This window comes from Prinia subflava, chromosome 7, assembly GCF_021018805.1.
Source record: "Prinia subflava isolate CZ2003 ecotype Zambia chromosome 7, Cam_Psub_1.2, whole genome shotgun sequence".
NCBI lineage: Eukaryota > Metazoa > Chordata > Aves > Passeriformes > Cisticolidae > Prinia > Prinia subflava.
In genome coordinates, this window is record NC_086253.1 from 1926043 (window position 1) to 1939954 (window position 13912).

The 13912-nt window shown below is 46.9% G+C and overlaps 1 protein-coding gene across 1 annotated transcript; it reads right to left on the reverse strand.

Moving 5' to 3' along the window:
* Window positions 1-613: 613 nt before the first annotated feature.
* M1AP (meiosis 1 associated protein) lies at window positions 614-13472 on the reverse strand. Its single transcript, XM_063401350.1, has 9 exons — window positions 12477-13472; window positions 10125-10307; window positions 8365-8539; window positions 5267-5440; window positions 4639-4789; window positions 3996-4137; window positions 2969-3175; window positions 2412-2564; window positions 614-2217 (listed from the first exon to the last, which is right to left on the reverse strand). The coding sequence occupies exons 1-9, from the start codon at window positions 12723-12725 to the stop codon at window positions 2074-2076; spliced, it is 1578 nt and encodes a 525-aa protein (XP_063257420.1). The 5' UTR covers window positions 12726-13472; the 3' UTR covers window positions 614-2073.
* Between the last annotated feature and the right edge of the window lie 440 nt (window positions 13473-13912).

Here is a 13912-nt window from a genome sequence, read left to right on the forward strand (position 1 = left end):
GTGCAGGTGCGTGTTTGTGTCTGTGCCAGAGCTACTGAGCTAAGAGGGAGCTCAGAGAAAAGAGCCTGGCAGGCTGAGCTGTGGCTGGATGATGCCAGGGGATTAAGGGAAATGAGAGTCAGCTCAGATATGTGATGGCCTCCAGGCAGAAGGCTGGGCAGGGACAGGCGCCAGCTCTGCTGCAGCTCAGTGGCTGTGGATGAATCACAGGATATCTCCTCCAGCTTGATCCCAGCTGCTTTGGAAGGCCTGGAAAGGTCCAGTCTGGATCCTGTTGACTTTAATGGCAAAATCTGTGATCCCTGCTGTGTGGTTTGAGTGATTGCTGTGTGGCCAACCCTGGGCAGAAACCTTCCCAGGTAAAAAACCAGGCTGTCCTTTCTGTGTGGGGCCATGCCAGGCATGCTGGCATTGGCTGCCCCCATGTCTGGATGGGGCTGCTGGTGCCTCCTGCAGCTTCAGCAGCCTGGTGGTGCTGACAGAACAGGCAGGTGACAGGCAGGACTGTGCTGGACCTGTGCAGGGGGCTGAGCATGACTGCTGCAGCCCCAGCTCAGCCCAGCTGTTGGGGAAGTCTGGAGGTTCAGGGCCCCAGGCTGGTGAGATGGTGACAGGGTGATGAGCTCTGGTCATTTATCTGATGCCCAGCTTGCAGGGGGAAGCCTCAGTCCTGTAAAAATACAGCTCAGCTGTGGCCAGGGCAAATTTGTGGCTGTTCCCCTCTGCTGGGTCCTCTTGTCCACTGGGGTTTTGCTGCAGGAGAAGGGGAAAAAAGTCTACTGGGTTTTAGGAAATCTGAGGGAGGCTGAGGTGGTTCCAAAGGCTTTGTTGCTTCCCAGCTGCCCCCTCCCTGAACCCTTTTGTCACTGTTATGTTGCTGACTGGTTTGCAGGCTCCAGGCTGGGCCGTTTGTGTGTTCATTCCTGCCCTTGGCTCCTTCCTGCCCCCAACGACCCCTGTGCCTGCAGGGGTGTCTGCCCTGTCTGCTGTGGTCCCTGCCCTTGGTGTGGTGCCTGATGAGATGCCAGGGCATGGGAAGAGCCAGCCCCTGCCTTTGGGCCTGTCAGAGCTGGGATCCCAGCGAGAAGAGGTGGCTCTGATGGGGTTGTGGTGCTTGTCTCCTGCCCTTGCCTCCTTCCCAGGAAGCACAGGTCAGTGTGGGACAGCAGTGCTGTCAGAAACCACAGGCAGAGAGTGAGCTCCATGGGGGATAACTTTATTTTGAAACAGCTTTTCAGAACCAAGTAAGTAGAACACAAACTCTGCTGGTGCTTGGCATCAGGGGCTCAGTGAGGCCACCCCACCCTGGCTTGGTCAAGCTGCCCTTGGCTCCTGCCGTGCCAGGGGCACCTGCCCTACACCTGCACTGAAAACAGGCTGGCATCTGGGCAGGAATTCTCATTGGGGGCATTTGCTGCAACCCCCTTCATGAGCTGGGCGTTGGACAGTGAGGCCAGTCTTGGAAGCAACCAGATCACCTAGGAGAGCACAACTCCAGGCTTTAAGGTACAATCCAAGAGCCCTGTTTCATTCCTGTTCACCCACTGAGCCTGCTGCTGTGGGATGAGGGCAGCTCAGCACTGCTGCCTGCCTTGTCTGTCTGATTTCCTCCCTGCCCTGCCTGCAGCTCTTCTGCTCCTGCTGACAGAGATCTGTCATCTGTGCTAGCCCAGTCTCAGAAACCCAAATCTGAGGCAGGCTGGTGCTGTGTGCTGGCAAGAACAGGAAATGCATGGTGCTGTGCTGCTGCAGGGGACAGCTGCCTCTCTGGACAGAGGGTCCCCAGCAGCAAACTTCCTGCAGAACCGGCTCGGTGACGAGCACAACCGTGAAACAACAGCAAGGAGGAACCAACGATGGGAAGTGCCTGTCTGGCCAAGGCCAAGCTCGGTGTCTTGCCTGACCACATCCGGCCAGCTGCTGAGCCAGGACCTGTGGCAGCCCAGGGGCAGGTCCTGCTGCTCACTGCAGGAACTCCTTGGGCAGCAGGGAGCCCTCACAGGAGCCTGGTGCTCACTGCAGGAACTCCTCGTACTCCTTGGGCAGCAGGGAGCCCTCACAGGAGCCTGGTGCTCACTGCAGGAACTCCTCGTACTCCTTGGGCAGCAGGGAGCCCTCACAGGAGCCTCTCCTGGCTGCTGCTGCTGGTCTGAACGTTTGGAGGGGAGGGGGAGCCATCAGCAAGGGAGCCACTGCAGCTTTGGCTCTGCTCTGAGGCTGCAAGACAGGGACAAAACACAAATCCTTGTGGGAGGAGGTGCTGCCTGTGCCTCACCTTGCCCCTGCTGGGCACAGGGAGCTGCCTGCAGCCCCTGGAGGAGGCCCGTGCCTGCAGGAGGGCACAGTCTGCTGGAATGTCACCAGGAGGGGACATCAGAGCCCACCCAGGCTGCTCACACACAGGGACTCACCTGCCTGGGCTGGTGGCGCTCAGGGCGCTGCTCCCGGGGCTGGGGCTGCTGCCGGTGAGGTTTGTACAGGGAACTCCTCAGGTATTTGTAGAGGTTGCTCTTCAGGTGCAAGGGGTTGTAAGCAACTTCCACTTCCAGGCTGTTCAGGGCGCTCTGCTTGGAAGGAAGAACTGGAGTTTGCTACAGGATGTGACAGGTAGAGGCTGGGGGGTTTGCATTTTTTGTTTGTGGGTTTTTTTTGGTTTCTTTTTCAGGGACAGTGTTGTAGACACTCCAAGCTGCCCTGCAGTGAAAGGAGAAGGGATTTTTGTCTGTTCTGCAACCCATAAGGAGCATTCTTAGCCGTGTATAGAGCAAGAGGCATCTCCAGACAGATCTTAATGGATTTAAACTTTCCCTTGCAGGATGCAGTCCTACCCTTTCCCATGCCCAGAATCAGCCAACAAGCTGGAGCATCCTCTGTGGGCACTGTCACCCTCAGCTAGACATTGTCACAGCCATTTCCTCCTCTGGTTATCTGCTGAGGTGATAAGGAGAGCTGATAACGAGTGACTCACCTCGATGGGGCCCCTGACGTGCTCAGGGTGCTCAGCCAGGAGGGCTGGGAAGGCTGATGGCAGCAGCAGCTCTCTGCTGGCCACTGCTTTCACCAGGAGCGTGGCAGAGTCCGAGGGGATGATGACATAATAGGGATGCACCAGCACGTTCCAGTTTGGCCCGGTGCTCTGGGGCTCATGCCTGGCCAGGAGCATCCACTTCCTCTTCTAAAGGGCAGAATCCAGGTGTGAACAACAGGCACAGCCCCTTCCTTCAGCACTGCCAGCGTGGGCTCAGGGCAGGCACACTCACACAGCAGGGAAGGGAAACTAGCCTGCAGCAGGGCTCAGGACAGCACAGCATTGGTTTCGTTTTTTAGCAAGTCAGTTCTTAAGAAAAACACCCAATTTTGCTTTATGGCTGGTCAGTAACGGCCAGTTCTCCACACTCCAAGCCTTGGTGTCCTGGTTTAGGGCAAATTTGGGAGGAAACTTCCAAAGGAATTCCTCTAGGAAGCAGATTCAAGCGACCCCTGCCCCTATTGGTTCAGGAAAATATTTCTTTGGAGAAAAGTGGAAAAACCCTGTTTATTTAACAAGCAAAGTATTCACAAACACAAAAAATGAATAACGAATTTTGAATGCAACCGCCTCAGACTTTCCACTGCTTCTGCTTCTCCCCTTCCTTCACTCTCAGATCAAGTTTTAAAGGTGCAAAACTTATTTCTGGGCTAAAGAGATGAGTGGAGATACAATCCAGCATCATAAATTTGGACACTTGGCTAATCATTTTCACTGTTAAAGTCACAAGTCCAACTCCAACCCTGGCACTTGCACTTCACAGCTCCAAACACACATTTCTGGTAGGTTTGAGGGTCTTCCCTAAGGCCTGATGAGCTGTAGCATCTTTCCAGCACATGGAAGGATTTACAAGCCCAACTCTGACCTGTGAGATGAAGCTGCAGCTTTTAAAATGTTTCCTGGTGCAGACAAGGTGTGGCCTCACTGTTGCTTTCCCATCCCTCCCCATCACTTCCCACACACTCACCAGGAGGCTGTGACACAGAGCGTGGAAGCTGTGCTGGTTTGTCTCCAGTTCATCCCAGTCCAGCTGCCAGCAGCTGGTGGGTTTGATGATGAAGGGCAGCCCATAGAGCACAGACTCACAGACCCCTTCAGCCTTCAGAGCCCTGCCAGGACACAGCTCCTGTTAGTGCTCATCGTTGTGAGAACAACTGCACAGCTTAGAAATGACACTTTATTCCTATGGATAAACCTCAGAAAAGACACTGGAAAGCATCTCTGCGCCATGAACTGCTGCCAGGAAAGGGAATTCTTAGGCAAAATCGCAGCACTGTGAGGCTTTGCTTAGGCCCTGACATCCAATTAATTGCTGTGGGGTCATTAGGTAATGAGAGAGCAGAATTAAACAGAACAACAAAACATTTCACTGAAAGAACTTTTGCATGAACGACTCCTGTGGTGTCACTCACTGAGTGCTGTGGTGTGACCGTGGGCTGTGCTGTTCCATGAGAGGAAAAGTGATGGAAATGGGGTTTTTTCACCCCAGAATTTGGCTCCCCAGCACCCCTGGTGATGTCAGCAGGCCCCAGGGCGGCGTTGCACAGGGCAGTGAAGCTTTTCTTGCACCCTCCCCAGTCACCCAGGGGAGGACAAGGAGCGCCACTCACTTGAGCACGTGGAGCTTGTGCAGAGCTGAGGGTGGCCAGGCTGCCACGTGCCAGGCAGAGGTGGCATCTGCTGCCCTCCCAGTGCCATCAGCTGTCCCTGAAAGCAGGGCTGGGTCCAGCAGCCTCTCCTGCAGGTCGCACTTCAGGCACACTGGGAGAAGGAGAACGGGTCAGGTCAATGTTTAGCACGTGACATGCTGAAAACACTTAAAAATGAATATTTTCTGGCAGCTATTGGGGGAAGGGAAATACTAAAGCCTGACACGAGCCATCAATCTGTCCCCAAGTCCCTCTGTAAGACAGCCTTTATTTAACTGCAGCTCTGGTATGGACTCTTTGTTTTGAACACAATTTTTAGAGCTATTCAACTCTCAGGATCTAAAAGGCTCCTTTCTACCTTGACCACATGGCTGAAAATTCACATTTTTGCTGCAGAATGGAAACAATTGCCCCTGTGGCAGCAAAGCAGCAGCTTTTGAGCCTGATGATTTTCCAAAGTTATCCACAGACCTCACTTGGGGCTCTAAATGGGAGGGAAGGTGCCCACAGGACAATCCCGGGGAACCTTTAAGGCTGAGGGATTCAGGAGCTCCTTGAAGGGGAGCAGAAGGGAGAGAAAATGAAATACTTAAGGTGTTCTTGGGTGCAGCAGCATGGCCAAAACTTCCTGAGGGGAGGAGGAGATGGAGCTGTTCCCTCTCTGTGCCATGGTCGTGGAGCCACGTTTTAAACAGCATCTCCAGGCTGATGATGTTGTCCTCTACAGTTTGCACCTCGATGTCCATTCCCAGGATTGCCATATCTGCAGGAAAAAGGAAAAAATAGGTGGAAAAGCACCAATATTTTTAGCCATAGAAAAGATTTCTCTGGTTTCTCATACCCAGCAATAATTAAACTCCTTTGCTGGAGGTGCAGACAAATGTGGTGGGGTGTAGAAACAAATTTTTAAGCATGGAGAAATGTAGGCTGGACAGCAGAGTTAGGCAGGGCAGAAACAAGATAAACCCCAAAAAATCCCCCAAACCACTCACAAATAATTCCTCAAAGGTGCATCCAGATATGAAGCTAGCTTGAAGTCCATCAGATAAATAAAAATAAAGTGGGATAAATTAAATATAGTGAAGGAAAAAAAGAAATCAATTTGCAAATTGCATAAGACATGCAATATAATAACTTGTAAAAACAGAAGGTACACTAATAGCTTTACCATACAGCCAGGATGTGGAAAGGCTTTCTGAGAAGATGAATAAATAGCAGAAACAGCCTTTTCCCCCCCTTGTGTTTACCAGGCCAGCAAGGGGATTAGAAAACAGTGCTACATCCACCTACACTGAGAAATCTTTTATTTATGCATTAGCATTTCTAATGCCATTTGGCAAAAATGACACTTATGCATTAAAAAAAAACCCCAAAACCAAAGAAAACCCCCCAGAAATTAATTCATTTCTAGCTGGCAAATAATCCAGTACTCCTGTAATGATTGTAATTCTTTAAATGCTCTGCAGGACACACTTTTTGATTGTCCCCAGCTCCCAGCCTTGAGGAGGAGATTATGTTGGTTGTGTCTCTGCAGCAGACTCAGCTCCCACTCACAACAGATCTTTCACACTGCCCTTGTTTCTAAAAACCTTTCCTTATCATCCTCTCTGACTCTCCCTGGCTGCCAGGACATTTAACTCTGTTTTGTTTTTAGTTTTTGGGTTTTTTTTTAGTTGGAATCTGTCCTTCATGAACTGAGCTGTTCCCACTGCCAGCCCCTTGCCCTGACTCTGAGTCCTGCTCCTGTTTCCCTGCAGAATTCACTGTTTTGGATGCATTTCCTACAGATTTTAGACTTGGGCTTCTCTCAGGGATGTGCACTGAAGGGGGCATTAACAGCTCAGAAGACAAAGCACCAGAAAATCCATGGAATTGACTTCTACAAACAGCAAAACACGGCTGACAAGGGGAATTATTGGAATTATTTGTGTTTTGGGGCTGGTAAACGCTTTAGTTCTTCCCTCAGTAAATACTTCCCTGGGTTTATTTTTATTTTTTAAATTTTTTTCCTCTGTAATAGATATTTAATCACTTACACATCTGCAGCTGGCACAAGACATGACAATTTTAAAAGAAATTCACTGCATTCATTAGGAAAAAAACCAGGCTGGAGTTCCAACATCTCCTGTGCAATGGGTCTCAAACTTCCTGGAGAGCAGAGAAAGGAGCCCTGGGACTGGCAGGAGATGGGCTGTGGTCATAAAAAAGGCATGAGGGCTTTGTCTGCAGGGCTTGTTTTGTTCTTATCAAACAGAAATAGCTGGGAGCAGTTATCTCCAGCACATGCAAATATTAACCTTTGTTAGCAAAAGGTCTGGCAAGGCTCAGCTGCTTTCAGGGAGTGTCACGGGGCAGGGCAAGAGAAATAATAATAATAATGATAATGATAATAATGATGATAAGAATAATGATAATAATATAATAATCCTTCTCAGGTTATCAGTTAGAGACCAGTCATCCAAAGGCCAGGTATCCTGTTGATTACTGCCTCAGATTATTCCCACCTCAAATCTCCTGCCCTCCACGGGCTTTTTAGTTAAATCAGTTTTTTAGTTAAATCAGTTAAATCAAAACTCTTCTAAGATTTGCCAACGTGAGGTTTTCAAGCTGCTGAAGTCTTTTCCAGCTGAACTAACCTGGGAATGAGCCTATGGAGGGGATATCCTGATCCTGCTCTGGACATTAAACATGTAAGTAGGTTCAAATAACCCCTAAATAAACTAATGGAAGAAATATCCTCAGTGAAGTGAAGCTCTTGATTAAGTACTGTGTCCCAACATTTATTTTCTAGTTCAACACAGCACTAATCTTGCACTTCCTGTATGCTGGATCTTGCAAATTCAATGCTCTTTATTGTAATTTTTTATAGTAAAATGGATTTTTTTTTTCTGAAACAGAAGAAGGGAGCTCCAGTGGGTATCATAAATCAGCTGGGCTCATTTTTCCAGTTATCTAACCTATTCATCCCCTGTTGGTTTTCTTCAAGAGCAAAGAGTTCATCTACTCAGAAAATTAGAATTTCATCCCTTGACATTTCAATGACCTTTATGTCCACATTTACATTTTCATTCCATTTGCTGGGTGAAAGGGCTACACAAAAATCCACTTTTAAGAATAATTTTGCATTCCCTCAAGCAGCCCTGTGGCAGAGAGGCACAGAGCATCTCCTTGCAAGGCTTCCCTGCAGCATTCCCAGTCCCTCCTGTAACCATTGAGCAGAAAGACAAATAACACTGCCTGTCTCTTAGTAAAAACCAGGAATTTCCTCTTTTAATCCTCTCTCCCAGGCTGCACATTGCTGGGAAGAGTCACTGGCACTGACCAAGCCTCTTAATTAGCTGGTTTTTGGTCTTTGATAGAGTTCCTGCTTGCTGCTGCTGCTTTTCTCCAGCCTCTGAGTGTGTCACCTCCACACCTCAATGCTTTTTCTCTTTAACCCCCCCCAGTGAAGCTGTATCACATGTGAATTTTAAATAATACCAAGAGCTGAAATAATACATGAAATTCTTTAAGTTCTAAGGCCCAGAGAAATGCTGTGGTACAAACTTCCTCCAGGCACAGCAGTTCCCATGACCTAAGGGACATTAAATGGCCCAAGGGGAAGTGGCAGGCGTTGGACCAGAGCAAGAACCAGTGGCTGTCGTGCTGCCCAAACCCATAACTTCCCTAAAAACGCCTCCCACTCACCACTGCTGGGCTCCTCTGCTGGCACACACTGCTCCATGTCCTCAGGCTCCAGGAAATCTCTCTTCAGAACCTCAATGACCTGGATTCTTCGCAGGCTCACCAGGTCTATGTCTTGTAACTTCTTTTCCAGCTGCTTCACCATTTGTCTGCTGGGCTGGCTGGTCAGAATTGTGATCTGAAACACAAACCAGAGCATGAAGGAGCTGCCTCTACACCCCAATTCTCTCTTGAGAGGTGAAGATGTTGAGTAGCACTGGTCTCACTATGGAGAGAGGAGAAATCTTGCAGAAATCGCTAATCTATTCAAAAATCGATTTATAAGCAATTTTTTTTGAGCTTTGGCTCCCAATATGAAATGGAATTGAGGGGTTCACTGCAGGAACATCTACAGGTTTTGTGCTCTGCACTTGTGATCACTGAATCTCTGTGTATAAGAAGGGATTTGTACATTAATTATACCTCAGATAGACTAAACTTTGCCTCCCCCCCTGAAAGCTGAATGGGAATTTTATATATATTTTTTAACATATACAGTCTATCATAAAAGTATTTCCAAAGGGAGCAGCAGTGGGTGTGATTTCCACCATTCAGTTTTGGGCTGATACTGAGAAAAGGCAACAAAAATTCAACTTACTCTGCATTAAAGAAAAATGCTTGTGATGAGGGGGGGAAGAATTGCAATCACTTAAGAATCTGAAGCAGAAAGAGGCCTTTTCTTTAAACTTTTTTTTTTTACATTTTTTAAGGGTAAAACTCCTTTCTGCCTGTCAGTGATCAGGGCCTGCCCCTGCAGCATGTCTTACATCCCCTTGCAAAGAGAAGTACAAAAAAATTGCATAATCTAGAGGAACAAGGATTGCTTAGGGGAGTAAAAACTCCCCACATCCATGGATTAACTTAATTTTTAATGTAGCTTGTTCCTTCAAGTGTACTAGAAAATGTCCCTGAGTTTGTTGTGTGTCAGAAAAGGTCTTGTCTCAAAAGCATACTCTGTTTGTTCCAACCCCCAGCTTTAAAGCACAAATCACCTTTCAAATGGTCAGGAAAATACCTTAAAGCCCCAAGAAATGCAGAAAATCAGTAGAAAATTTCCTGGACAAACACTGAGAGTGAGTCTCGGTTGCAGCCTGATCACAGCGTGACTCTGTGAGACTCTGGAAGGGTTTAAGGACCTAAACAAAGCAGAAAGACTTGACAAATTTCACTTGTGGGAATCTCAGTTTTATTTTTATGACTGGCAGGTGGAGCCTGGGAAGTCTGAAATGCAAGATTGTTTGGAGCTGATGTTTTCTGCCGTCCAGAGGAAAACACCATTTCTGTGTGAGTCCTTTCCCCTCGATTACTCTCTGTCCTTTCATGTCAGTTGATACTTAAAAAAATACTTCCTCCTGTGAACCTTGCTCTGCTTTCTGCACTCCCACGTCTGTTCTCATGTGTTATTAGCAGCTTCCCTTCCCTTTATGCAAAAACACACATTAACAAAAAACCACATTCTGTGTTTTCAGAGCTGGAAACACAGCCACAGTGTCCACCAAAATGGATCAGATTCCCTAGAAATGTCCCCTTTTCCACGGGAATCTGTCCAGAGGGATTTGAGGACTTGGTATCTTCCTTCAGGACTTCTGGACAGTGGATCTCTGCAACAGCCAGAGTGCTGAACACATCAATTTTTCTGCATGCTCACTGCACACGAAATCCACATTTATAAAGCACGATAATGATGTGGGACGGCCCCCACTCCCCTCCCAGCAGCTCCTTACCTCAACAGAGCTATTTGTGGAGACTCCTGCTGCCGTGTGCCTGCTGTACTGCTTGAACTGCTGCAGCCCATCCTGCACAGCTTGCACCACTCCGTTCGCCCCCTGCGGGAAGCAGCCTTCGGCCGGGAGTGAGCGCAGCTCCGAGATGCAGGCTTGAATCCGGGCAAAGTTTTCTTTCACTTGCTGCAAAACAGGGTTCAAGGAGCAGGGAAAGGCTGGTGAGCAGCATGAAATGCCTCTCCAGAATGTGGGGGAAGGCTGCTGGTCACAGGGGGTCAGCTCACCTGAGCCTCACCCAGAGCTCAGAGCTGGGACAGACCCAGCAGCTACACGGGCACATTGTGGCCACAAGGAAAATACTGATTGAATTCCACCAAATTTATTTAAAACCTTGCAAGACATTGCTGCCAGAGGTCACCTCCCCCTCTGAAGAGGCAGCAGGTGAACATTTGACTTGTTTGCTTCAGATGTGTGGAGCTCAGAGTCACTGAAGCACCCCTGAGCCATGACTGGGCTTTCAGAGGGACTGAGTGCGAAGCTGCAAAGGCTCTGCTCAGTCCTTACTCAGTCCCACATTCCATTTTTTGATGCTTAAATGTTGATTTCTTATCTTGTCACCATTTGCTCTCCCTACTTCCATCATGGCCTCTCTTTCTTTGCCCTCCCTGCGCTTTCCAGGGAAGCTTCATGGACTCTCCTGCTGGGGAGCCCAGTGGGAGCAGAGACCATGAACCAGCCCTGAGGAAAGATTCAAACCAGGCTAAGTGTGTGTGACACTTCCCCACGGACTCTCCCCATCTCTATTTTCAGCTCTGGGGCTTTCCTGGCTTCATGATTTGTCTAAGCAGCACCCTTTAACACAGCTCTGAAAACCAGCTGCAGTACAGCAGCTGATGGCTACTATTGGGATGTAGCACCCAAAAAAACCAGCAGAGTGAATACAAAGAATGGCTTGGAAATTATTAAAGTTATTGTAAAAATGTTTTGCAGTTAAACTTATAATTTGTTCTTGATTTACCAGCCAGAACAGAGAAGGCACCTACTTCTATTTAGAGAAAGAAAGAATAAAATACAAGCATGTTCTTCAATTTAGCCAGAGGAGTAAATATATTAAGAAACCCCTGGAAGATAAAGCAAATTAATGCAAATCAGGAAACAGGTACATGTTTCACAATGACAATTATTTCATCCAACCACTGGATGGAATTATCAAGAGAAGTACTTGATTACCCATCTTGTCTTCAGATCAAAACTAGATGGCTTTCTGGAAGGAAGTTTTAATGAGATAGGGGTACTTTAGTGAAATATAATAGCCTGTGATATGAACAAAACAAAACAGGGATCTGAAGGCTCCTCTGTCGTTAAGAACCGTGACTATCAAAATGAGGAATTGTTGTTTAAACAAAAAAGACAACTGATCAGAGCAACAGTCATCAGATTATCCTTGTTACATTATCTGTAACCTTTCCTACAAAACAAACACCACCACGAGCCAGAGTCTTCTTGCAGATCACATTTGCTACTTTACTCCTGACCTCTTTTTTTTAAGATGTGAAGACTTGACAAAACTTTTCAGAAAGTATAAACTGGAAGGGTTGGTCCTGTGTGTTTACACTGCTGTGTGTAAATGGGAGTGCTCAGTGTGATTGTTTCTATCAGGATGACTTCAAAAATTCTTGTGAACTTTAAGATGCATATTGGTATTCCCAAACTATTATTGCAGAGCTGCTACTCATTCTCCACCTACATTTATTCCTCTGCAGAGCCTGAAATGAGAGCAATATTTGTTCTTACTGACTTAGATCTCTACATTTAAAATCTGTGTGGATGTGGCATTTAGGAACATGATTAAGTGGTGGATTTGGCAGGGCTGAGTTTAGAACTGGATTTAGTCTTAGAAGACATCTCCAGATGATTCTGTGATTTCAGGATGTTTCTCAAATTCAGCACAGATATTTAAACTCTGCACCTTTCCCCTTCAATATCTAGAACCTCTCACACACTGGGAATATTTGCTCAGTGTCCAAATTATTATTATGTGTGTGGTAATTCTGACAGAGGCAGTACAGCACATGAAAGGTGCAGCAGATGCTCCAAAATGGATGTTTTAGGAAGGAAGAGCACAAAACCTAATTTATCAGGTTCAGAGATCAAAAATGACACATCAACACAGATCAAACTCCTCCTTTTCAACTTCACCCTTTCAGAAAGTTCACCTCGCCGCCAAACGATTGCTCTGAGAACCGCTGATTTTCAAGATACAAATTTGCACACAGACTTTCAGCTATGAATTCAGATAGAAATCATAACTTTTCTTTTCCCCCCTGAGCAGCAGCAGAGCCTGGGGCATACCGTGAAGGGCAGCAGGCACTCCTGCTGGGGCTGCACCACGTAGAGGCTGAGCAGGGGCAGCCTGCAGGGCGCTGGCAGCCCGCAGGCCAGGCTCAGGGCGTTCTCCAGAGCCTCGGAGAGCACGGAGCAGGTGCTGGCCCAGGAAGGGGAGGTGACATCCACCACCAGGAGGCGGGCTGGCTGCTGGCTGGGGGCTTTAGCAGCGGCGAAAATCCTCCGTGGGTCTGAGGGGAATTTTCTGGAGTTCATGGCTTCTGCCACGATGCATCTGAACGGGAGAAACAAATAAAGAGCAGCGATGAGTGGGGCTCTCCCTTCCCCATTCACTTGAAAGCACAGCTCGGTAATAATTTAGACTCCTACATCGTTTTTCTCCAAACCAGTTGTGAAAAATGCATATTGTGTGGCTCTACGCAGATATTTACTATATGTGATATGCTAGGTAGAAAAGTTATGCTGTATTAACATTTGAATAATATAGTGAATGTAATTTTGTAATTAACATTAAGCTTTAGAAGCTATGTGTGTGTGATATTCTTTTTAGCTCAAGAAAGAGAGAAAATAAGAATTCTTTGCACAGAGATAACGGTTGCAGAGACTTTAAAATTTTCTAGTGAAGAAGAATTTATGGCCTTTCTTATCAACAAAAAAGAGAACTTTTCAAGGACCAACAGACTCACAGGTGCCTGGAGATTAACAAAAAACTTTTGTAACAAGAACCAGCTGAAATATCATGTTTTAAATAAAATATGCATAGTCATGAAGAGGAGCCTCAAAAAGAGAGAGATTTCTCTCTTTTCTTTGCCTTCTCTCCTAGCTAGCTTTTGTCTAGACAGGAGGAGGCCCGGCCCGGGCTGCTCCCTTTGTTCTTATTGTCTCATAAATTGGCCTACTCTAAATTGTTGAACTTTTATTATTCTATGTGTATTACTAATTTTTTATAACAATTTTTAAATTTTTATAACAATTTTTAATTTTTATTAAATTTCCAAAAATCCCCAAAGCGAGTGATTGGCGTTTATTACACAGTGGCAGATCCATGAATTTTACTTTGTGGGTGTGAAGAACCAACTTTTGTCCTTCAGAGTGTCAAACACCCGGGATGAGCTCCTCTGCAGACCTTGAACATGACATTTGTTCCCCACCTCCATCTCCCTTCAACCTTAAGCACAGGAGCATTTTCCTGTTAAAAAAATCCTTTTTTACTTTGTGAGCAAAGAGCCTTTCTAAAATCCTCTCTTCACTAAATCCATGCAAATCATCCAGTGCTGTTTCTACAGATACAGGAAACGCTTCAAAAAAGAAAAGTGTTGGTATAACTGCACACACACCTTCTCAGTATGAACTAGGATAATTTTTGTTTTCTTCCTAGAGTTTTCTGCTCAGCAGAATTAGTAAAAGTTTGAAGAAGCCCTGAATTTGCAGAGTTGGGCTCT

What these genes read in the sequence shown, in the direction of transcription:
- M1AP (XM_063401350.1), bottom strand. Translation starts at nt 12,725, where the DNA reads ATGAACTCCAGAAAATTCCCCTCAGACCCACGGAGGATTTTCGCCGCT. An exon ending in CTCTGTGTCACAGCCTCCTG is followed by an intron (nt 3,176 to 3,995) that starts GTGAGTGTGTGG and finishes TCTGCCCTTTAG; the next exon opens with AAGAGGAAGTGGATGCTCCT. An exon ending in ACGTCAGGGGCCCCATCGAG is followed by an intron (nt 2,565 to 2,968) that starts GTGAGTCACTCG and finishes CCTTCCAAGCAG; the next exon opens with AGCGCCCTGAACAGCCTGGA.